The sequence below is a fragment of the Takifugu rubripes genome, chromosome 2, assembly GCF_901000725.2.
Source record: "Takifugu rubripes chromosome 2, fTakRub1.2, whole genome shotgun sequence".
In the NCBI taxonomy this organism is placed as follows: domain Eukaryota; kingdom Metazoa; phylum Chordata; class Actinopteri; order Tetraodontiformes; family Tetraodontidae; genus Takifugu; species Takifugu rubripes.
In genome coordinates this window covers 9843099-9865461 of record NC_042286.1, presented here as the reverse complement: position 1 = coordinate 9865461, position 22363 = coordinate 9843099, and the positions used below count along the sequence as shown (strand labels likewise).

Here is a 22363-nt window from a genome sequence, read left to right as displayed (position 1 = left end):
ACCCAGACCAGCTGGAGAGGTGAAATACTGAGAACGAGCTGTCCGACATACATGTTAATGATGGGTCTGGGGGATGATGAGGTGTGTATTGATTATAGGGTCTGTCTAATGGGCCATAACTCTCTGTGGGGCAAGACTGAGTGCTGCGCAACCCTCGCAAATCCACATCCACACGCATATATAAACCCGAGGAAAGCTCTGCGGCTGTCTGTGCAGCAATAATGTCACCGGCGTCAGCAGAAACGCCAGGATTTCTCAAAACCTCCAGTTGTCATAAAAAGAGAAAAGGCTGATTAGGAGGTTTGGTGGTGTTTGGTGTCCTTTTTTCATGGGAAACAAGCTCCTTCTCAAATGTTCCTGCTCCCCTGCTGCAGAACGACGTACCCCTGCTCAGCATGACTCGTGGATGGAGTCGATTTTCTCAAGCACATTGACTCATCCTTCAGCGGCTCTGCTGAAAAACGAATGCATGTATCGCTATTGGTATCGTGGGATCTCGGGCAATATCTCGCTACGTGCATGTGCTTCGGTTGGACTGTGAACTCTACTTGCGTGTTGTACTGTATACGCTTTGATTACATGCATATGCCATAATGGAGTGCAGCTCCAACAGTTGTAACGTGTAATAAATCTTTTGATTCTGCCTGGATGCTCAAAAATGAAGACACATTTATACATCTGCAATTTTCAAGCTCTGCGTTTCTTTCTTTTTTTCCAGTTCGGTGGAAAAAGCCTGGTATGGTACCTTTCAAAATATACATGCCCGCGTACCAACGTACCAACAAAAAGCAGCTCGTATCCATTGAAAATGGTGAAGCTACTGTAGTGTTTTAGGTCAACAAATATCAACACGTGTATTTGCCAGCTGTTTCACACATGTTGTGGCAGCAAATAAGAGCAATAAATTAATTACATCAGCATTAAATCCTAAGAGTAACTACAGAAAACACTGATCAGCCACATCATTCAAACCACATGCGTGATATCACATCGGCCCATCTCGTGCTATCAAAACAGCTGTGGTAGTTCTGAACACATTGTGGGGTAGAAATTGTCAAGTGAGGGGGCAAAACACCACTCATTTGTCCAAATGGATGTTATATGTTAGTCTGAATACCACAAATCCATTAAATCTATACGGTTAAAGCAGACAGCAGAACTCAGGAAAAGTTCCCCAACCAAGTGGCTCTCTGCAATGTCAGTTTTCTCTGGGTTCAACTGGGACTCTGTGTGGCACAGCCGGCCAAGAACGCTGGAAGGCACTCAAAAAGTAATAAAGTCCCACTGCCCGTCACCGGTTGCTCTGGGGAATGAAATCAACTTCACCCCACCACGCGAATGATAGCATCTTTCATCTGCAACCACTCTGACAGAAACAGGTATAGATCCAGGACTGTCTTTGAACCATCGTGCCACATGGACTGCAGACTTTGGCCAAAATATTGGGAGGATCTAGCGTGATGAATGAATTTCCCTGCTGGATCTAAAAGCCTGTCGTTTAGGGAGCAACTCACTTTCAACATAAATGAAGCTTTTCTCCGTGCAGCAGGGAGGTTTCCCCAGTGTTATCCAGTCTGAAAACATCAGCACTGTGTGTGGTATAGCACATTATTAATCCAAACAAGCCCTGTCGACTTAAGAAGCCAGAGCTGCACAACACAGCGCAGAGTGCTATATGAACACGCAATATTATCACAAGGTCACAGGATTGAATGAGTGCCAGTGTGTTGCCTGGTCGGTGCTCTAAATCCATCCTCGTCACCTTTCAAAGAATCCATTAATAGCCAGATATGGCTGAAAAACGTATCTAAAGATACAAAAGAAACGAGCCAGCACAGGCATCCCCACCGGGTTTTATTCATTTATTTTTTCCAAGATACCAAAAAGAGAAAAGAGCACTGTAAAATATTGAATTAATGGTTAATGTATTTATCCTAAAACTTGTCAACAGTTTAATTTTTCACCCTAATTCGCCTGCTAAGAGGCTTTCAGTTATATAAACAGGCTCCCGTGTCTGTCTCCAGCACAAACAGTAAACCTTTATTCGACTTGGTCTTTTCCCCTTTTCAGTGATTACCATTACCAAGTGCCCAAAATTCCCATGCCATGTCACTTTTTGTGAGTGATGATGTGGTGCTGAAGAATTCCGAGGTGCTACTGGATAAAATTCAAGTTTGAGACTCCGAGCTGACCATTGGGATTATGGGACACGTCAGAAAAGAATGATAAAAAACTAAATTTTGGTCATTAGACAACTAAAAGCTCTAAATCTTGTTGAAGTTGCAGTACTGAAAATATTCCGTCCATCCTCTCTTAGCCACTGGGGGAATTGGGGCGCCGGACCCTATCCGAACAATTGCCGAGGCAGGAATGTGCATGAATCTGGCATCGAGCTTTGGTATGAATACAAATCCAGATCCAGGATTTGGAGGTTTTTCAAACCTGGGTGCAAAGTTGTATAGCCCAGGTGGGTTCTGATCCGTCTACTTTTTTAATTTTCCTTTGAAAGATTCCTTTATCGCTTACAGCGACGCAGCTGTCTTTTATTATAAATCAGACTGGAAGACTACCGTGGAACTGTGACCGGGTAAGGCGTCACTGTGGCCCCCACTTTATCCTCACAACAATGCTGGTACACAGATGTGACTCCCCATATGGCGTGGAATTAGCATGTGGCCCGAGAGCAAAAAACATCTCACGCATTTACTTCACAGCCACAATTAATCAAAGGTTGGTTCAGTAAAACCTCTGAAGGAGGCGGAGGGAAATACACATGAGAGCGCTCTATCACGTGAGCGTGGCTATTCGCAGCAAATTAAATCACTTTAATGCACACGTACGTCAGCTCCACATCCATCCTGAAGGGGGAAGAAAAAGGCACATTCAGTGTCGGTCGTGCCAGAACATGGGCAGGTCCAAGTCATTGGAGAGCCAGACAACGATCCCCAACTGGGCCCACGGAGACCCAGACATAGCTCATTTCATAAACACATTTCTAAAAACATGTAGGCGCACTCCCTGGACAACAAGTGATCCAATTCCTGTCATATATTTGCTGTGAGCTCAACCCATTTGAACAAGGAGGCATTGTTACCGAGCCATAACACCAGACACCGGACCCAGTCTTCGCGGATGAAGCTTGCAGCTGACACTTTTTAAAATCAGCCATTACTTCAATCCTTACGGAAGGAATTTTCTATACCCAGCTTGTCCGCAGCACATTTTATTTATGCTCCCACTCAACCGGTTTGGTACTTTGTTTTCCCCCCACTGTGAATGTGTTTTTTCATGCTGCCATCTCCGACCAGAGCCAGGGATGGAATGAAGAGAGCCTGAGCCTTATTTCCCCCTACGGAGGACCACGTGGGGGGTTCCAGTCTCCGCTCGGGTCTCGGGCCTTTGTGTTGGCACCTTGCCTGCCATAGGGTTTCGCTCAGCTGATGAGAGCGTAGCCCCCAGCCGCACCTGGGTCAGGGCCAAGATGTAAAAGGGTCCAGATGGTTGGAGAGACCCCTGGCCCACTCGGACACTGGCTCGTTTACCACAGCCAACTTGGACTGGGTCTGGTACGTTCGGGCAGATTGAAGTTATTTACTTTTTGCTCTGTGTTCGGGGTAATTTACACCTCGGTAAGTGCATCCTTAACTGGGACTTGAGAGAAAAAATGAAAAGAGGCTTCGCACCAGGCAGGAGGGAAGTAGATCTAATTAGGAGGCTGCTGGGGCAAATCAGCTCGTTGTGTAATCGACTGGCTGAAATGTGTGTTAACAGTTAACTCTGTGTGCCTGTGAGCATGTGTGTGTGTGTGCGTGTGAGAGAGAGAGAGAGAGGGAGAAAGGAGGAGGATGGTTAGCGTGGTGAAAAGGGGGAAAAGACAGACACTTGTAAAACTCAGAGATGACTTGCTCTTTCTAACCTGTTATTTGCTAACAATTGAGGTCACAAATGTGAAAATTGCAACCATGCATGCCGCGGCAGCTGGGGGCGATCCCCGACTACGCCGCTCAGAAGATCGTCCCGATGAGACCCAACGGCCTTAATAGTAACAATTTAAAATTACATTTAAATACTGGTTCACAGCCGGTGGCCAATTAAGCATTCACAGCTGGTGTCTCCTGTTCCACTTTTAATTAACTGGCAGTTAGAATGTCAAATCCTCCTGCGGTCCAGTAAAAGAGAAATGGCCCCACCCATAATTAGGGGCTTGTGTCAAAAAAGGGAGCCAAGTGCTAAGTGGTGGTAATTTCCAAGACATGCGAAGAAAAAGGCAGACGAATGGCGCGAGATGAGCTATAAGGAAAACATTCATTGGCCATTTCAGTTTGATGGGATCGTCATTACAAGTCATTTACAGTGTTATTTTTCAGTCTGAGCATGTAGGAAGGTAAAGCGGTCTGCTGTCTGCACAGTTTAAACTCTGATACACATCAGAAAAGTAATTGTGCTTGCATGGGTTACAATTATGTGGGACATCGGGTTGCAAGGAGTGGAAACTTGTCTTTGTAGGTGGATAGGTGGCTATTTGTGCAGATTACATAGATTTTAATGTTTTATTACACAAGGTGTGTCAGGATGGGGGTTTTTTTTAACTTACGTTTTATGCAGCGATTGGTTCCTGGTGCCAAAGCCCAGCCTGAGCAGCACTGCTGACCTCCACAGACATTGGGTCTGGATAAAAAGGAACACAGCAAAAATGAGACACTGATAACTCTTTTTTTTAAATCCAGTGTGCAATAACAGGGTGAGAGAAAGAATGGAAGGCCTCAAACTTTTGCATGACAGACTGATCTGGTTCCAGACGCTGTCGTAGTGTCGGATCACTCTGATGTGGCTGGCCCATTGATATGAGCACCTTGGAGATTTCACTATAATTGCATTTTCCTGGATAAAAAATCCAGGCAAGTCACGAAATTCTATCCGGTCGGGGACTCAACAAGTCCCTCGCTCTGTTATCGGAGAGTCCAGGGTGAATACAGAGTAATCTGAGATTTGGGAGGATTATGAGAGACGCTCGGGACATGAAAAGCACCCTGCATCTTCTGTAAATCACTGAGCAAATGAGAGATGACAAGTTTTAAACAGTGATATCTGAAGTCTTTGCACCCTCTAATCCGCAGCTCGCCGTGCAGGCCAACTTTTTTTTTTTCCTTCCAGAGATGGATGAAAAGGCACCAGACCGCAAGAGCGACTTAAGGGCAACAGACGGCGCGCTGGCACGGACCCGTGCCCCATCGTCTCTTTCATGAAATATTACAGTAAGTGCTTGCCTGACTCGCGGCGATTTCGGAGAGATAATGGAATTGACTCGTTGACCCCAGCAGGATTTCATTCATTTGATGCTGGAAATGTTAGCGAGGCGTCACAGGGATAACGCGCGGTTGTTTGGGCCCTCTGGCGGTATCATCTTAGTCACAAATCAAACAGCTCGGGCCGTGCACGTGCCAAAGACTTCAGTCATCACATTCAGAGTCCATCAAGGGATATGTGTCTGTTATTGAAAACTTTAGACAGCAGCATGAGCAACTTGCCCCGGGTGTTATTATGACACGGTGTTCAAAAACAAGCTGTATTTGAGTTTGAACCCCAAAGTGTGGAGGCTCGGGATTATTTCACCGCCCAGCTATCTGAGTCACCCAGACGTCCCAGCCGTCCAACGGGTGCAGGCGACTGGGAATGGGGGCCTGGAGGGGGGAGCAGACTGAGTCACTGTGAGGGTAAATCAGTGCAACGAGTGCTACCAGCACCCTCAAGATGACTGAGCCTTCTGAGGGGAAATGTGTCATGAAAAACACATCTGATTCATCCAACGCATGATTCAGCCGACGGTAATTAATCAAATCAACGTGAAGGCGATTCCAGCTAACTGCTCCCGTAGAGCAGAGTGACACCTGTTCCGCTTTGAAAGCAAAAAAAGAGAAAAACAAAACAAAAACACTGTTCAGGACAAGACGTTCTGCTCCCGGGTTCGAGCAGACATTTGTCTCGTGTCGCAACGAAGCACGTTCAGGCGGATGTCAGTGTGTCTTTTTTATGTGTTGACAGATGGAAAAATGTTGCCCTGGAGACGGGTCGTCCCGATGCCCTCCTCTATTTCCCATTTTCCCATATTTGCCTTTTGTTTCGTGCTGCGGGAGGTGTTGGTTTTCACTGCACTCGGAGCTGTTTGAGCTGAGAAGTTTGAAACGTGAAAGTGAACCGCAGCTTCAGCCAAGTGAGCGCACAGCATGTCTCCAGATGGCGAACCCATCGAGTCCTCCTCCTGCTTGTAAACCGGTCCCCGTATAAATAATATCATTCTGAAAGCCAAGAGGCACTGTTATGACAGAAAAGAGATATATCATCCTTATTTCGGTATCAGTGACCCAAGATGAGTCACTCAGATCCCTCTTTTGATTAATATGTAAAACACTTGAAGAGTGAGGGAAGTATGGAAACAATCCCTTGACTGTTTGGAGTTTTTTTCTCCTTTCTTTCTTTAAAGAAACTTTTAAAAATAGGGATTTGCAGCAATGGGGGACCAGTGGAGAAACAGGTGTTTCTGATCACTATAACCTAAATTACAAATGTTCTCCAGCCAAGACTCTGCGAGGGCCACTACAGGACTTGGCCACAGGCGAAGTGCACAGATCTTGGGCATATTAACTGTTCTCTGCACCCTCTCTCTTTACAGATCAGTGTAGCTGAAGCAGTGGTGAAGGGGAAAGACTGGATTGATCCCAAATCACTTCATTCCAACTGCTTATTTTATTAATAATCCCTTCAATCTTCATGTTGAGAATAACAAAATACTCCCCAAAATTTCAGATTGCAGTTTTATTTATACTTTTCTCTATGTTTGTTTGTTGTTTTTTTGTGTGTTATGTCATGTCTTAAAGAGAGCTTCTGTTGAAGTGGGCCACCATCAATTTACAGTCAACCACTGTGTACAGTAAAATAGGTCACACGCATTCTTCTGGAATGTTTAATGGCTTAAACAGCCTGATGGGCCAAAACATGTTTGTAGCAGACTGGATTGTACATGTGTCTCTCTTACCCCGCCAGTCTCCGTGCGCTGGGCCTGCTGTTCTGCCTGCGGGTCACTTTGGTTCGGTGCTGCTGGCTGACCGGGTGCCTGGCGGTGCGCGGCGCGCTGCCCCGCGGCGCCGAGACCGGATCCTCCCGGGAGGCGCCCGCCGGACGCGCCGGCGCTGCTGCGGATGTGTGCCTGCCCTCCCGCTGCGACGACGCGCCCCTGGGGAGGCGGACCGGAATCCCAGAGTGGCTGGAACCAGGAGAACTTTCACCTGATCGCCCCACCGAGTGACCTTGACTCCCGTCCCGAGACTGCGGCTCCCCAGTTGTCCGGTCTGCTCCCGCACCTCCTTTCCTCCCACCACCTGTTGTGTCTTTTTGACTGTCACTAATTTGCACGAGTGCAACAGTCAACAGTATTAAAATAAAGCGTCCTGAACGGTCCATTTTGACGTGTATTTGGGAAAAAAAGGAGGGGGGGACCACGGCGGAATGCGCAGAGTGCGTAACGATTTTATTTTTAAACGGAAGAAATCTAAAACGATCCAGCACAAAGCTACACGAGTTCAGCAAGAAGACATCCTCTCCATTGAATGAAATTGATACCTCTTCATAATGCCAAGGTATGAATTTACGCAAAAAAATATGTGCAGCTTCCCTCTCAGCACTTTGAACTGAAGTAACTAAGCTCTTCTTCGTTGTGCACGACTCCCGTTACTTCTGATGAGCTATTAATCCATCTGCTTAAGTTTAAACGAGGCGCAAAGAGAGCAGCGCGGTGGCTCCGGCGCTGCTAAAGCTCCTCTCACATACTCCAAGTGAGAGAGTTTGAATCGTGCTCCCATGAATATCACCACCTCCTTGGATCTGAAGTCACCGGGAGTTTTTTTTTTTTTTTGGAGGGATTGCATGCGCTTTGCAAGAAGAAACTCCCCCTTTGTCGACTGTGTTGTTGCTTCACTCAGTGCACCGCACGGTCCATGTGCCCACACGCACATGCGTTGCCAAGTTCATGCTACCGTGTCTCCTCCTGTGACCGACGCTGCTGCCGCATGAACAACAACATCCAGCTCGAGTTAAATGCAGAGGCTGCAGATCGAGACAAATGCGTCTGTAGCCAACAAGCTCGTGTTTATAACAGCATGTCAGTTTATTCCTGCACCACCAAAACCCTTCAGCACGAACCCAACTCCAAACTTTTGGAAAAACTGGTTTAAGTTATATAACATCCCATTCATCTCCCTCTCTCATCCGTGCTGTATCATCACTTTCCCCCCCGAACGTGTGGAAATAGCCCATTTCTTTTCTCCCATAAGATCTTGGACAACCCAAAAAGAGTTGGCTCACTTCTCGGATTCAGCCCGCAACGATGCGCGGCTCCCTTTTATGAGTGGTCCCGGGGCACTATTACCACTAACAGGACTTAATTCCAGGACGTGCAGTAGCAGAGAGGAAGACCACCAGTCTGCTTGTTCAGAAGATCCACAAACCTTCAGCAAGCCTTTGGCTTTTATCCTCTTCTTTGAATAACTCATGTCACGCTTCACTGATGATTAGAGCTTATGCTGCAGTAATTAATGGGAGAAGAATGTTGCATTTGTCAAATCCGACAGCTTCACTCCACCCTGCTGGTGTCATAGATCATGGCCGATAGCCCCCAGCATCCTTGAAGGGGACCCGGACACGCACGGACAAATCCTGCCTTCTCTGAGACCAGCAGGTCAGATTTCTCCAGCTTGGACTCTGAATCTCTCATTTCCATTCCATTTTTTTGTGTGAATGTTCTGAATTTTACGTCTCATTGTGTCAACTCAAGGAAAGTTCCAAAACCAAAATATGAGACCTCCAGACCTCATGATGCTGTATCCAGGATGAAACCGATCCGCTCAGGACCGCACCGGTGTCGGCTCCACGGCAGCCGAGACAGACGGGGAAGTTGGGGGGAACCGCTGGATGCCAGAGCCGACCTGGACCCGTCGCCATCTCCGGCGAAGCCGCACAGACGTGACCACAAAGCAGAGCTTCGGCGAGCAGAAAAGCAAAGAACGCTCAGGTGCCCATTATGTAGTTTTAACCCAGGGTTTGATTGGTCAACTTAGTAGAAAAAAACAACCTAAACAACTGGGGCAGATGGATATTGCTCCTGTACTGCAGCCCACCACCAGAGGGCCACGTTATCCATCAATTTAAGCTTTTTAATCAATATTTTTGACTTTTTTTTAACCTTTTTACATCTGAGTTAATTGCAGCTTTTGTCAAAACAAGTAAAGACATCAATTCAATGCAAAATAAATCAGTGTACATGTTCAGGTGGAAATAAAACAATCATCTTAAGACAGTATCCATATAAACAACACATCTCCTCCTCTCCAAACTGCCATCAGCAGAAGGGTGTCCCCCCGACCCCCGTATAGAGACAGTTTAAATAAAGATGAATCGCATTATAAACATCAGATGATCAAAACACTGATCGCAGCGTTGCTTAATTAGGCCGTGGAACACAGCTGAAGATGGAATTGAGTTCCTCGCTTTTAAGTAGTGAGTTACTGCTCCCTGGGGTTGGGTTGGGTTGGAAGAGTTCGGCCAGCTTACAAGAAAATATCAAATAATCAGTTACATTAATTGTGGAAACATTGCACACAGCTGTCCACCACGTTGCGCTCCCCCATAAACTCTCCATAAAAAACAGAAAAATGATGGATTTCACATCTTTGAGAACGAGAACTCATTGGAAGCTTGTCACCAATAAAGCAGCGACCGCATGCGCGCGCATACATAAAATATCAAAAGTACACGTGCAGGAGGGCTTTTTACGGCGCGCCGCAGCACCTGCAGGGGTCAAAAGGGGCCGGTTATGAGTGGCTGAAGATCTGTGGAGCCGCTCGATCCGTTATGAAAGCAACTGTAACGTGGCCCAATTTGATACAATTTGCAGCATCTGGGGGAACTTTAGAATAAATACCAGGAGGATGTCTCTGGCTTTGACCAATGTTCTGCACAAAGAGCCCTTTCAAAGCTCTGGCATGACAACCGAGCCACTCCTATCAGCTTTCAGACACAGAGGAGAAGCATAACTGCGTTACGCCGCGCACTTTGTGCGGCCCATCTGACAAATAAGATTAGAGTCCACAAACAATGTGCAGGCCATGGGCACGGATTCCTCTCAGGGACAGGACGATATTTTTAGAGTGTAAAGTCAGGAGAAATGCGGAGGCTGCCGGACACAAACTCTTTCACCTGCCAGAGAAACGGATTTGCATCGCTTGCATCCTGCCTTGTCAACGCTGAGCGAGTGAGTCAGGGTTCAAGTGTTCCCATTAGAAAGCCAAACCGTGTCATTAGTGCCAGAATGTGGCGCTCTCATTATGAGCGAGCGTCGACGGCGTATTCTTAGTCTCGCCTGCAGAATTTCAAGTGACCCATGTGAATCGGCCCCTGTGATGACTTTCAATGGATAGAACCAACAAGGCGCGTCAATCTCGTCGTTAGCTACCTTTTGCTTTTCGTATCGAAGCCCTCGGCTCTCCTCGCTCTTTGCCCAGAAGCGTATAATACTGACATTGTACCGACTGAATGGCGCTGAGGACCTAGGGGAGAAAACGTGGAAAGAAGGGGGATTATTTGGTAGAGCGCTGCCAATTATGGGCTTTAATAATAATAGCATTTTTTTAGCGGATGTGACAGCTTTCCTTACAGCCGACGTCTACTGAGACGTACGTTTAACAGCCGTGCGGCAACAAGAGGAAACAGATGAAGGTAGCGGAGGATGAGTGGAACGTGCTCAGGACGAGCAGACCCTTTAAAACCATAACATATGTGCAACACTTTTACTGCGCTGTCACTTTAGTGCAGAAAAGAAATCACCATCTGTCAACATCAGGCCTTTTAAAATGGTGAAGCGATCCAGAAACCTGCTAAAGGACGGCAAACGTGTCACCAAACTGGATATACACCCGTCCTACGGTACTTAGCTGCTGATTTATTGGCTCAGTCCTGATGGATGTGAGTCATGAACACAAAAGCATAAATCAACCTGGCATCAGCTCTCTGAGAGATCCAAAGGAAACTGTAACAAAGATTAAGATCTTTCATACGTATATTTCTTTTCAGCTTCGGTACTGAACCACCAACTTAAAAATGTCACATAAAAGTACAGAAACAGATGGAACTACCGGTTAGTTACCCTAGCAGGAGCCTTGGGCTGATTAAGGAACCACATCAAGCGTCTCTGCTTCACGTTGGGTTCTCCCTATGGAAATATTTGCAATATTACCTGCAAGGTCCCAGATATCGGAAGGGACAGTTTTGTCCACTGTTGGCAGCCGTACAAGCGCAAATTACCGCTTGGACTCTGTGAAGAGCTTTTGTTGGTTTTGGCTTTGATACAGAAATAATTACAGATCATATAATACAGCACATCCTGTTATTTGGAGGTATCATAGCAGCAGAGAAACCAACTGGATGCCAACTGCATCAAATGAAGTCAAACCTCACACAGAAAGCAATTCTGGAAAAACAAAACAGACCAAATTTATCTTCCTGTGTTTTTCTCTTGGACTGCGGGGTGGTGATATTAACAGCGTGGTTCTGTTTTTGCCTGGTGTGGGTTCATTTTGCGGGGCCCGGAATGACGACGGGGGCATTTTCTGTGCAGCAGGGACCCGGCTGCATTCAGCCAGGGGTAAGTGAACTCCCCAGAGGAGTTGGAGCTGCGAATAACTTTCCTCTCTGAAGAAAATGGTGCTTCCTAAGATAGAAGAGGAATTTTCTTTTTGCTAAAAAGGACAGAGGCAGATGGTGCCCTCCTGCTCCCATCTCAGGGCCAAATATGCAACTCATAAAACACCAAGTCTTGGGCCGTGTTAAGCTCTAATAGAGGAGACATCCCAGGCACTAATGTCAAAATAATAAAACTAACAAACCCTAAATGTTCTTCTAGACAGAACCAGGGAGGTTTAAAGAACTATGCGAGCGTATACACCTCGATTCTCTACTGAAACTCTTCAGTTTAGCTTTAATTTGCGATGCGTCTGACCTTTAAAAGTTTCTCATGAACAATGCACACAGTGATGTCATGGCGCTGCACATTTGATGCCACTGGAGTGGATTCAAAGGGCGGATCCCGCTGGCAGCCAATTAAGGCCCAGTTATTTGCCATAACCTAAAATCACTGCGAACAATCACATGAAATGAACCAAAGGGCAGATTTACACTGGCAGCAGAGCGTGGCGTGAACGTCGCGGCCCTCTCCATGTGCCTCCTTGTTACTCCTCAGTGTTCGGTCCCAGTGTTTTCTTTGGCTCCTTGAACAATCGACAAAAAGAAAAAGCGGGAGGGAGGGTTGAATGTGTGCAATAGATCACGCAGACTTTTCACTCGGAGCTTTCTTCCACTGTCTCCCCGAGTTTCTATCCCCTCCCTTTCAATGTTCCTGGCCCCTCATCTTTGATTCAGCGTGCCTCTCAGACGCCCGGCCCGGCCCCTGCGAGGTCTCCTTCGCTTTGTCGTCTTGGCTGCAACGCGGCAACAAAGTCCCGCGGACCAGCTCCTCTGTCGTGCACCCCCCAGAGCCTGATCGATGGCTGCGCTCCGCCCCGCCTCAGCCACCGTTGTTTCAGTACGGAAAATCAAGATCATTTTCCACATTATCCGTCCTAGCAGGAGGATAGGAATGGATATCTGCTCCGTTTTACCCACAAACCACCACGGCAGGGAGAATCGCTCCGAGCAGACATCACAGAGCCGTTCATCACGGTTGCACTGACGCAGAGACGCTATTAGAGGGGGCTTCCACATGAGGGCGAGGACAAGTTTAGTTCATTCATGGGGGGAGGCATTATTATTGTGCATCCCAGTTTTCAACATTCCTTTTTTATAACCGATTCTTCAGCCATTCTTATAAAAGTGCTGTTGTTTTTGAAGCAGGACCTGTAAAAGCCATTTGGGCTTCAGTACAAAGCGTTAATAGTCTGCTCACTGAACTCTGTAATTACTTCCAGAGGCTCCTATTTCACCACCAAGAAGCTCCCAACAAATCAGTGCAGAAAAATGCCCAAAGCACAATAAACGCTTGCAATGAATCTAACATTGTTATTGTAATATTTTCCCGGGCGCACAGTTTAGGGACCTCTGCTCATTATATAGAGGCTGCGTTTCTTCCCCGGATTAGAGCTGCGATAGACAATCTGGCGGTGAAAAATCTTTCCCTGCCGGCCCTCGGCGGCCTGACCACACGCAGGATGTAGGAACAGATTTACCCGTTAGTCAGTTTGTTTTGATATCGGTCTGCTGAGTAATGCAGGTGAAGGTCAGTTTACCTTCGCTGCTGGGAATGGATGAGACGCCGCGCGCTGCCGGCTGATTCACCGATGACACGTGCCTTCCAGCCTCGCGGCTTGACAGCACATCAGTTTGATTCGGCGCTGCTGTTAATTGCTAACCGCCTCCTCCCTCCTGCACCACGAGTAGTATTCAGCCTCCTGTAATGCTCAGATCTGATGGCGGCTGGTCGGGCCTCATGCTCGGTTAGCTGTGAGCAGAGGATCATGTGCTTCTGCAACCGTTCGCTGAATGAAAAATCTTCTTCTCTGCCCCCAATTAACAGTGAAGGTCGAGTGCCAGAAAGTTATGATGCGATTTAACCCCCCGCGTGAGCTCAATTTGAACTGAATAGCTTTATTAAGCATGATAAATTTGTTATTTTTCAATCCATTAAACCTTTTTCCCATAGTCCATTTAGTCAGGACGGACCTTTGGCCCTCGCCTAACCTATGTTGCTTTTACCGCCGGCGCGCTTCAAGGCAAACGGGGGATGAGGCGACAATTAGCTGAGATGACTTCAAAGTGCTTTGTGCCACAGCCTTTCACTAATTACCAGTCACCAGAGCTGGGTGGGGATCCCTCCAGCACAGAGGGTCAATAGGGGAACACCAACAGCGGCACGAAACAAAGACCAAACTTCAGCTCCGCCGGCGCGGCGGCCGTCAATGAAACCTTGTTACGGTGAAGAGGTCCGTGGGACGAGAGCGGAGGGAGGAGCAGGCTTGTGAGGCTCGGGGAGGAAGCCTTTTTGACTGCGCTGACCTGTCTGTTACAGCCCCCCCGGGCTGAAAGACACCGGGACCTCTGGCAGATGTTTGGGAAAGCCACTCTATTCATACGGAACGTCTTTGAACCGCGTCACGTCAGAGCCACAGAGATGGATGACACACTCATTCACGGTCAGACGTCCAGTAGATCTCATGTGAGTTGGAGTTTTCAGAAGGAGAGATCCATCTCACGGCTTTTAGGGATCCGTCTCTCTAAAATCACGCCCCGAGGGAGCCAGGTTATAGAAAGTGGCGTTGCGCAACACCCCTGTGAAAGGCCGCGCCACATTTTCAGCTTTGTGCAGTGTTCTCGCACGCAGACAGACGCACACGCGCGTGCAGGCAAACATTATTGGACGAGTTCATAATGGAGTGTGAAGTCATGGCGTGGTCGCGAGGTCTCGGTGAGGCGACACGGAACCGCCGTGTCCTCTTGCTCTCCCGAGCTGCAGCGCTGGGGTTTGGATCGCCCCGGGGCTGGGATGACAAACCGACAATAATCAGCCGCGGAGCTAATGAAATCGCCCTCGCCGACACGATTTTTCCAAAATAAAGCCGAAGAAATTAAAACACAGACGGAAAGCGTGGAGCCGATCCTGCCTTTTGTTAACATTCCAGCTCAGCGTAACGTAAAAAAAAGTGTTTATGTGACTCCATCCCGGTCTGTCGGTACGGCTGAGTTTTACACTCGGGCCGCTCCGTGGGGAGCAGGAAGAGAGGCCCCGTGTGTCCAGGGCCTCGTCTCCTGAGCGGCACTAAGCACTCAGCAGGCTTCAAGGCCGAATGTTCATTAGGGAGCCAAGTTTTAACAAGCCCGCAGACAGACATGCTGCTAAACTGCCTCGAGTGCCAAAGGAGGTGAGTTTACTCATCCTGCTGAGCCTCGTGACTTCACATGGCATCATGAGCAACAGCGGTGACCCAGTGGTCGCCTACTGCACGCCACGTCAGGGCGCTGCAGCGAAAGAACGACTAAATACAGCGGGAGGGAACCTCGGGGACTGGAATTTCATTGTTCGTGCGCAGCAGATGAATGCTAACAGCCCAGCAAAGGGAGGGAAAACCTGCAGCTCAATGATGGATCCTACCTTTTTATCTGGAAATAAACATCGCATTTTCTAAACCCTGACAATCTGTGTTAAAATTGGATCTAAAAAGGCTACTTGGGTGGCATTTTCTTAAAAATATGCTCACTTCCTCTCCTGCCAAGGCTCAAGAAGATCGATGCCAGTTTCTCCAGTGATGCAAGGCGGCAGCCAAAAGTCAGTTATAGCTTAGCCTAGCACAAAACCTAGCATTGGGAATCACCTGCTTTCGATTGAGTCAGAAAATCCTACATTTTATCTACTACTTTAAAGAATATCAAGTTTTGTTGAAGTTGTTTCTTCCTCTAAGCTAACCGGCGTCTTTACTTTCTTTCATCCTGCAATGCTTTCCGTTGCCAACTTTATTCCCCTGAATTCTCAACCTTAGACCCTCTATAAGATCTCCATCAGCAGCCGCAGCGGTCTCCCCTTTTTCCCCTCTACACTGGAACAGGTTCTCCGTGCTCAGCTGGCGTTTGCGTTCTGTGAGAGAAGTTAGAATCCCAGACACCAACAACACGCAGCATAATATAATATATCATTTAGAAAGCACGAGCATATTGGTTTATCCGTCATTAGGCCGCCAAACGCTTGTTTCTGTTTTCTTTGTGTGATCTCCTCTCCCCACAGTCCAGACTGAGGACGTAAATCAGTGCACAAATAAAAACAATATGACAGCCGGGTAAACAAAATACACAATGACAGACAGGGCAATTATCTGGAGCTGTTAACACATTGATAAAATGTCCGGGCTGTGCCAGGGCTGGTTCTCTAATCAGCCACGGGGCCCGTGCGTCCAGCCTCGCATGACTGTTGGTGGATGTCCACTCTGTGTGGGATGTTTATATTGGTTTCAGAGCATATTTTGGCCCCAAATCATGAACATTTTGTATTTCATTTTCAAAAAAAATGTCTGTAAACAGCCTGCTCTGTTTGTTGTGCGAGGACCCATCCAGAACATTGTAGGCTTCCCCCTAAAAACATAGAGCACGATGTTCTACCGCAGCAGAGGCCGATTCTGGACGCGACGCGACCCCCTGGAGGCCCCTGCTGACGAAAAACCGTTTCCCTCGCCTCCCGATAGTGTGTGATTGCTAATCACCGGCCACGATTGTTAGCAGTGGACCAAAACATCTGCCTGCGAGGGGGTGTTTGCGGCGTGGAGTCGGATTTACTCGCGACATCGCCGCGTGTAAATCCGACTAGCGCTGTACGGGGTCACCCGTGGTCACTCGTTTGTTAGTCAACCGATCAAAAGGCACACATGTTGGAGGCACATCTGGAGGCAACATGGGGACCGCTCCCAGCGCCATGTCTCCCCGTCCCAAACACCTCTCGGAACTCCTGTTGCGCAATTCTTTGGCGTATCGTTTTACTCGTACAAGAAGCCAGAAAATGAAAAGCTTCCATATACGTGGGAATGAAACGGAGCGTCTGTGAGGCTCGACAACCCCAACGGTCGTATTTACTTGATGCCTTGTCCTCATGCAACAGCATCGCGCCTGTCCTTCTGGGGCATATTCCTCACTGACGAAATGTTTACTTTACTGCATAAATCTTGCCGTTACATTCTCCAACGACTGCGAGGAGATCACAAATCACAGACGCTGGAAAGCGGGCCGAGCGTGTATTTGCTGGTGGAGCAGTTGGCCCACGGTAGAAGGACGACACGTCGGCCCTCAAAATTACGACCGCAGCTTGGAGAGGACGGGTCCGAAGATTTGTGAGGCCTCAACTACAAAGAAAGTTCAGCACTCGGGGGCCAACGTTAGCTTGGCGCTACCAGGGTTGAGCTCCTACAAACAGAATTTTGCCTTATTTTGTGTTTATGTTGCGTTCAATGTGTTTGTTTCACAAACAGGCGTTTTCTTTAGGGTTCTGGGGGATTTGGGAGGTTTTTCTGTGCTGTTCAAGTCTCTGCTTGGGTGATATTATATAAAGAAACAGCAAATAAATTCAAAGAGAACAGGAGTGCAAAACTCACAGCCCACACACAATTTGGAATGTTAATGTCATTTCCTGGAGAATTGATGGCGGGTCAGTAGCACCGTCCGGATTCCTTTGCTCTCTTATCTCGATCATAAGATGTTTCATAGCCAACCGTCTAGTTATTTGCAGCTTTGTGGTCAGGGCCGGGACGTTTTGTAGGCTTGAAGGATAACGTCAGGGGGAAAAATGAAAGGGAAAAACGGGGATGTGTCATCCCAACACCGAGGCTGATTGGATTATAACGATGATGGAATGGCAGAAGATACAATAAATACAAATGTTTTCTACTCTGAACAGTCACCACAGGACCTTCTGTGCGTTTATCCAAGCATAGCCAACAAATCAGCGTCATGTCCTCATCATGGCGGAGAAGAAATATAGTTTTTTTTTTTTTAATGACCTCATGCAGGAATTTCACATCAACAAAGCCTCCCCCGCTTGGACCTCTACCGTGCTCTGTTCTCGCGTCTGCTGCTAACCAAAGTGCATTCTTTGTTTTGTTAGCTCCGCGTGAGTCTTTGAATGATTGCTTACTGAGGCCACAAGTGAACTCCTCTTGTTTATAGCGTGAAACACTATCTGGGGCCGTCAGATTACTCAAAGAGAATGAGTCATATTTGCTAGAATGTAAACAAGTTTGTGAAGTCACGTCTTGAAGCCGAGAAGATGCGAAAGGTCTTCGCCCTCGCATATTTCACGGGGAGTTAAAAATACAGCCGCGTTCGCACGTTTCCGCCTGATTTTCTCTGTGGGCCGCGTGGTGACCCTCGATGCCGATCCCGCCACGGATCGCGGTTTCAACCAGTCACCATAAAAAGGAAAACATACAGACGGCTCCTTTCATAGCTCACACCCAGAATAAAGCAAACAGTCTTGTCCAGTGCCTGGCTTCTCTCACACCCCCTCCCTTGTACGCAGGCTTTAAAGTCCTCTGAATGGCGTCCTCATCATCCCGTGGGTCGGCTCGCACCCTCGGGCAAAAGGGGACTCGTGCCGCGACCCGCAGCGCTCACACAGGAACCAGAGGAGCCAGAGTTGGTTACATCACATCCTGTTCAGGCTGTCGTCCTGCAGCTGCAGGATGCTAATTGTAAAGGGGGGGGACTTGATTTGTGGACTAGTATGTGTTGTCAGGTGTTTCTCATGATACTCGTTGAATCCAACTTCCTCGTGTAGCCGTGACCTTCACGTCGGTGCGCTGCTCAAGCGAAAGCCGTTAAGGCCAGACTATTCTTTCATTTCAAAGGATTTAGGAGGCAAACCTGCCATGTTCTGGAAGCAGCAGCCGATGGAAGACAGTTGATCTCTCTGTGAGGGAAGCAACGTCGGGTATTTCCTGACTCAGCCAGGAGTTCCCTGCTGCCGTCCGCCCTGGTTCCAACGCCTCCCCTGACGGTGCGTGTCACAACATCAGGTGTGCCGAGCCTTTCCTTTCTGTCTACCTGAAGAGCTCCGGTCACTTACTTGAGGTGACTCGAGTAAGGGTACGGATCGTTGCCAGAAGCACCGACATCGGCGACACAAGCATCCGGGAACGCCAAATGCTTTGGCGATCCCGTCACTGGCCACAGGATTTTCTGCAAACCCACCGGGAGCTTGAATTTCCCATTTAGAACACACAGAGAGGTGGCACACAAGCCAGCCAGATGTGGCTACTATTGCGGTCGCACGACTGAGGATCCAGTTTGACACATCAGCCCCAAAAGGGAGAAAGCATTAATGAGTCAGTTCCTCACCGAGATGACAAACACTCGTGGCTTGAAAGATGACTAAAATCAGGATGACGTGTCCCAAACCACAAAACCACTGAGCAGCTTGTACGCAAATACCGGCTGCAGGGCCGCAGATTTCCCCTGGATTATTCAGTGAAGCCTTCAGATTAAGGCCCTGCAGTGATGAAGGCGTGTGAAAGCGCACTGCTGCATCACCTCTGGAGAAGATAATCCGTCAACACAATTAACAACTAACTAGTAAACAACTCTGGCAAAGGGGATTTTTACTAGATTCTTGCACGTCAGACATAACAGCAGTTGTATCTGATTATTGTTTAATTATTTTCTGAATGTAATAAAAAAAAAGAAAGCAACACTAAAGTTGCTCCAGCTGCGATCCAGTTCTGATCATAATTGGCAAAATGTTTGAGGACGTTTTTCCTTTTCTTCTCCCAGCAGCAAAGGCGAACACGACCCACATCCGAACGCCGTTTTGTGTCTGTGCAGCTCGTCCTGTGAACATTGGCGTTTTTACCGGACGTGTGGGGAGGGGCCAGGGCCCCGCATCGAAACGTCAGGGACAAAAGTTAGGAATACATTCCAAAGACTGGAAAGGAAAATGCTCCGTTCTTGCTCTTTGTAGCTCTTTCTGCTGGTCGTGTCTCCTTGCAGCGCGGGCCCAGTTTCAGTGTTTGGCACCAAAACAGCAGCCTGGCGTTCTTTACAAACTGGCCGGTTCGCAGCGAGAAACCCAAAGTTATTTTCATTGCTGGTCTTCGCCAACCGGACACTGGCACATTTTAAATCCTTCTGGGTGGCAAAATCCAGTTTGAGTCCATCTTTCAGTCCGCAGAGGGAGAGTGTGTGTTAATGACGGCACTTTGGTGCTGACTTCATTAGTCTGAGCCAGCGGCTTTGAAGGCCTGTGTATGGGTTTGATTGGTGGCAGCCAACATGGGAATCAGTCAACACCCATCTTACATCGGCTCAAACTGTCCCCACAAACATTTATGTAACACGTGTGCTTGTTTAATTTCGAATTAACCAGATTCCTTTGTACTTAAATGTGCTGTCTGGATGCTGCCGTCAGGATAAGGGGGATTCCTGGAAGAAGCTGACATTTGATCCAATGGATTTAGACATTTTGAGACTACTTTAAACAGGAAATCATGCGGAATCTCACAGTTTGCAGAAAGATGCACCCAATGTGGCGACAACTGCACGGTCGACATGTGCGGAGGAGGCCCGGCTTTAAGCAGCCTTTAAACAGGAAGTAAAATCCTCCAACTATTCCTGCATTATTCTCCATGCTAGCAAGCTTGCGGCTCTAATCTGCGGGCCTTTCCCCTCGGCTCTGTGCACGAGCACTTTTTGAGAGCCTGTCCGATTCAGGAATTTATTTTTTTGTCCATCAGCTCACCGCTGCTCAGCATGGGCGTTGAGAACACGGGTCTCCACACTTGAATCACAGAGGACTGGAGCAACGGGGGTTTCTGTAAGAAAAAAAAAAGCCAAAGAACATCAGCAACAGGGGCAAAGAAACACAACAACCGTCTTTAATCAGCAGAAATATCCCATATACATTCCTCTGCTGCACACTTGCCAGACTGTTTTCATCAGTCTCATGTGCACTTCTTGCTGACACATTTCAAATAGTGCTTAACCATAATTGGAGCCAATGAAGACCTGGTGAGGCAGAACCTCAAACCATAAATTTCGCTACCACGAAGGTTTCAGAGCTTTTTTTTGTAGCTTTTGTCATTTTGGACTTTACTGAGCTCTTTAAAAAAAAAAAAAATCTCCTCTTTTATGAAGCTTGAAGCTGGAATCCAATTAGAATCCTCTTAAAAGGATCTTCGATCCAGACCTGCCGCGGCCGCAGTGATGCTCCCCTGACTCTCAACATCTCTGATTAAGATTGGCCTCTAAATGGGCCCAATCATAACAGATGATGAATACCTGCAGCCAATCCAGTTGGCAGTTAATCACTGGCGATGGTAATGAGGTCCTGCAATGCTACAATGGAAAGCAGACAGCCCCACAGCTGTTCAGCAGGACAGCGGCCGTGTTGCGAGCGCACTCTTAAGCACGCCACGGTTGTGTTGTCTGCCCTGTGAAAAATCAGTGGCTGCAGACAATCATCTTTGATCACAGAAACTAACGGACATCCTCAGAGGCACTGGTGTCTGGCTCAGGCACGGGAAATGAGGCACTGCGCTTTCAATTAGGGAGATTCTCCGGCGGAGGAGGACTGCCCGAAAACCGGTTTGGATCTGTCACAGGCCGAACCCCCGATGCCAAGCTGCGGTCGCATCTGGAGACGTTTATGCAATATCGCATTAACAAATGTGAGATGAAGCCGTTTGCATCAGAATTTACAAAGATGCAGCAACATGAGGCGGTACGCTCCCCGAGCAGCAGTTTGTGGCTGAGAGAAAACAGCCTGGGGGCCGTTTAACGACGTTAATTACACAAATCACAAATTAAAAAAAGCTCTAAAACTAAACTCTAAAACCCAAGACTGAGCCTAAAGCTCAGTAGAACCCAGAGGAGAGTTTAAAGAACCCACTGACCTTGCAGTGTCCCTTTATGCCTTGATACAGGTCATTTTGAAGGCCCAGTCCCCTTCAGTCAACCTGGACATTAGCTCAACCAGAAGAACCTTATCTGAGGATCTCGGGATGCCGGCTGGCTCCATTGGGATCAGCTTTGTTATGTAACCTGGAGCCAGACCCAGCCATGCTAAAATGTTGAAATCGACGTTAAAACGGACAAGCAGCCAGTGGAGGGAGGGAGGGTCCGGGGGTGATATGGTGTCTGTTCGAACCCGAGAGGAAGCCTCAACGTTGTTTGGACTAGTCGGAGACATGAGAGGGACTCCGGGGAGCTGGAGACAGTTGCAGCAGTCTAACCTGTAAATAAACTCCTTCCTCACAGTACTTGAAGATGCCTCTCGAGTCAAACAGGGTTTGAGAAGATGCCAGGAACATGTGGGTGTGGCTGCAGACGTTTAAAAAAAAAAAAAAAAAAGAAGCAATTTTAAAATGTGTTTTCACTTTTACCGGACGAGCTGGAGTCTGTTCCAGCATGACCCATTCACAAGGTTCCCAGGTTGATCTCATCTCCTCTTCAAGTGATGGAATCGGCGGTCTTAATGGACTCCCTGTTGCGAGGCACAAATCTTTGATAAATGTAGAAAAAATGTGAACAACCACCATTAAAGACATCCATCGTGTAGTTTTGAGGGGAAAACTGCAGAGGAAACCTTTGAATACGTCACATGAAGAGACACTGCCCCCTTGTGTCTGTATCGCGCACTCTGAAGCTAAGAAACAAAGTGGAAATGATGTTTTACGCTGAACGCGTCTATCAATCATAAAGGAAGGAGCGTAAACTGTCGCGGTCTCACTCAGTTGAAGGTTTTACAGTCTCAACCTTTAGAGAGATTATTGCTCGTGATCTCACCTTTGGTCTCATC

General features: G+C 47.7%; 1 protein-coding gene and 1 long non-coding RNA gene across 3 annotated transcripts in view; one reads left to right on the top strand and one right to left on the bottom strand.

The window, feature by feature from the left end:
• Window positions 1-7496, bottom strand: part of LOC101064458 (latent-transforming growth factor beta-binding protein 1) — a 65649-nt gene extending 58153 nt beyond the window's left edge. For both annotated transcript variants that reach the window (XM_011616802.2, XM_011616808.2), the window contains exons 1-2: window positions 7034-7496; window positions 4595-4668 (exon numbers count right to left, since the gene is read on the bottom strand). In XM_011616802.2, the coding sequence (XP_011615104.2) occupies window positions 4595-4668; window positions 7034-7458 (499 nt within the window). In that variant the 5' untranslated portion in view covers window positions 7459-7496. The remainder of the gene's footprint in view (window positions 1-4594; window positions 4669-7033) is intronic.
• LOC115248348 (uncharacterized) lies at window positions 7482-9341 on the top strand. Its single transcript, XR_003887249.1, has 3 exons — window positions 7482-7634; window positions 8652-8731; window positions 8828-9341. It is a non-coding gene; the product is annotated as an uncharacterized lncRNA (long non-coding RNA).
• Window positions 9342-22363: the final 13022 nt, after the last annotated feature.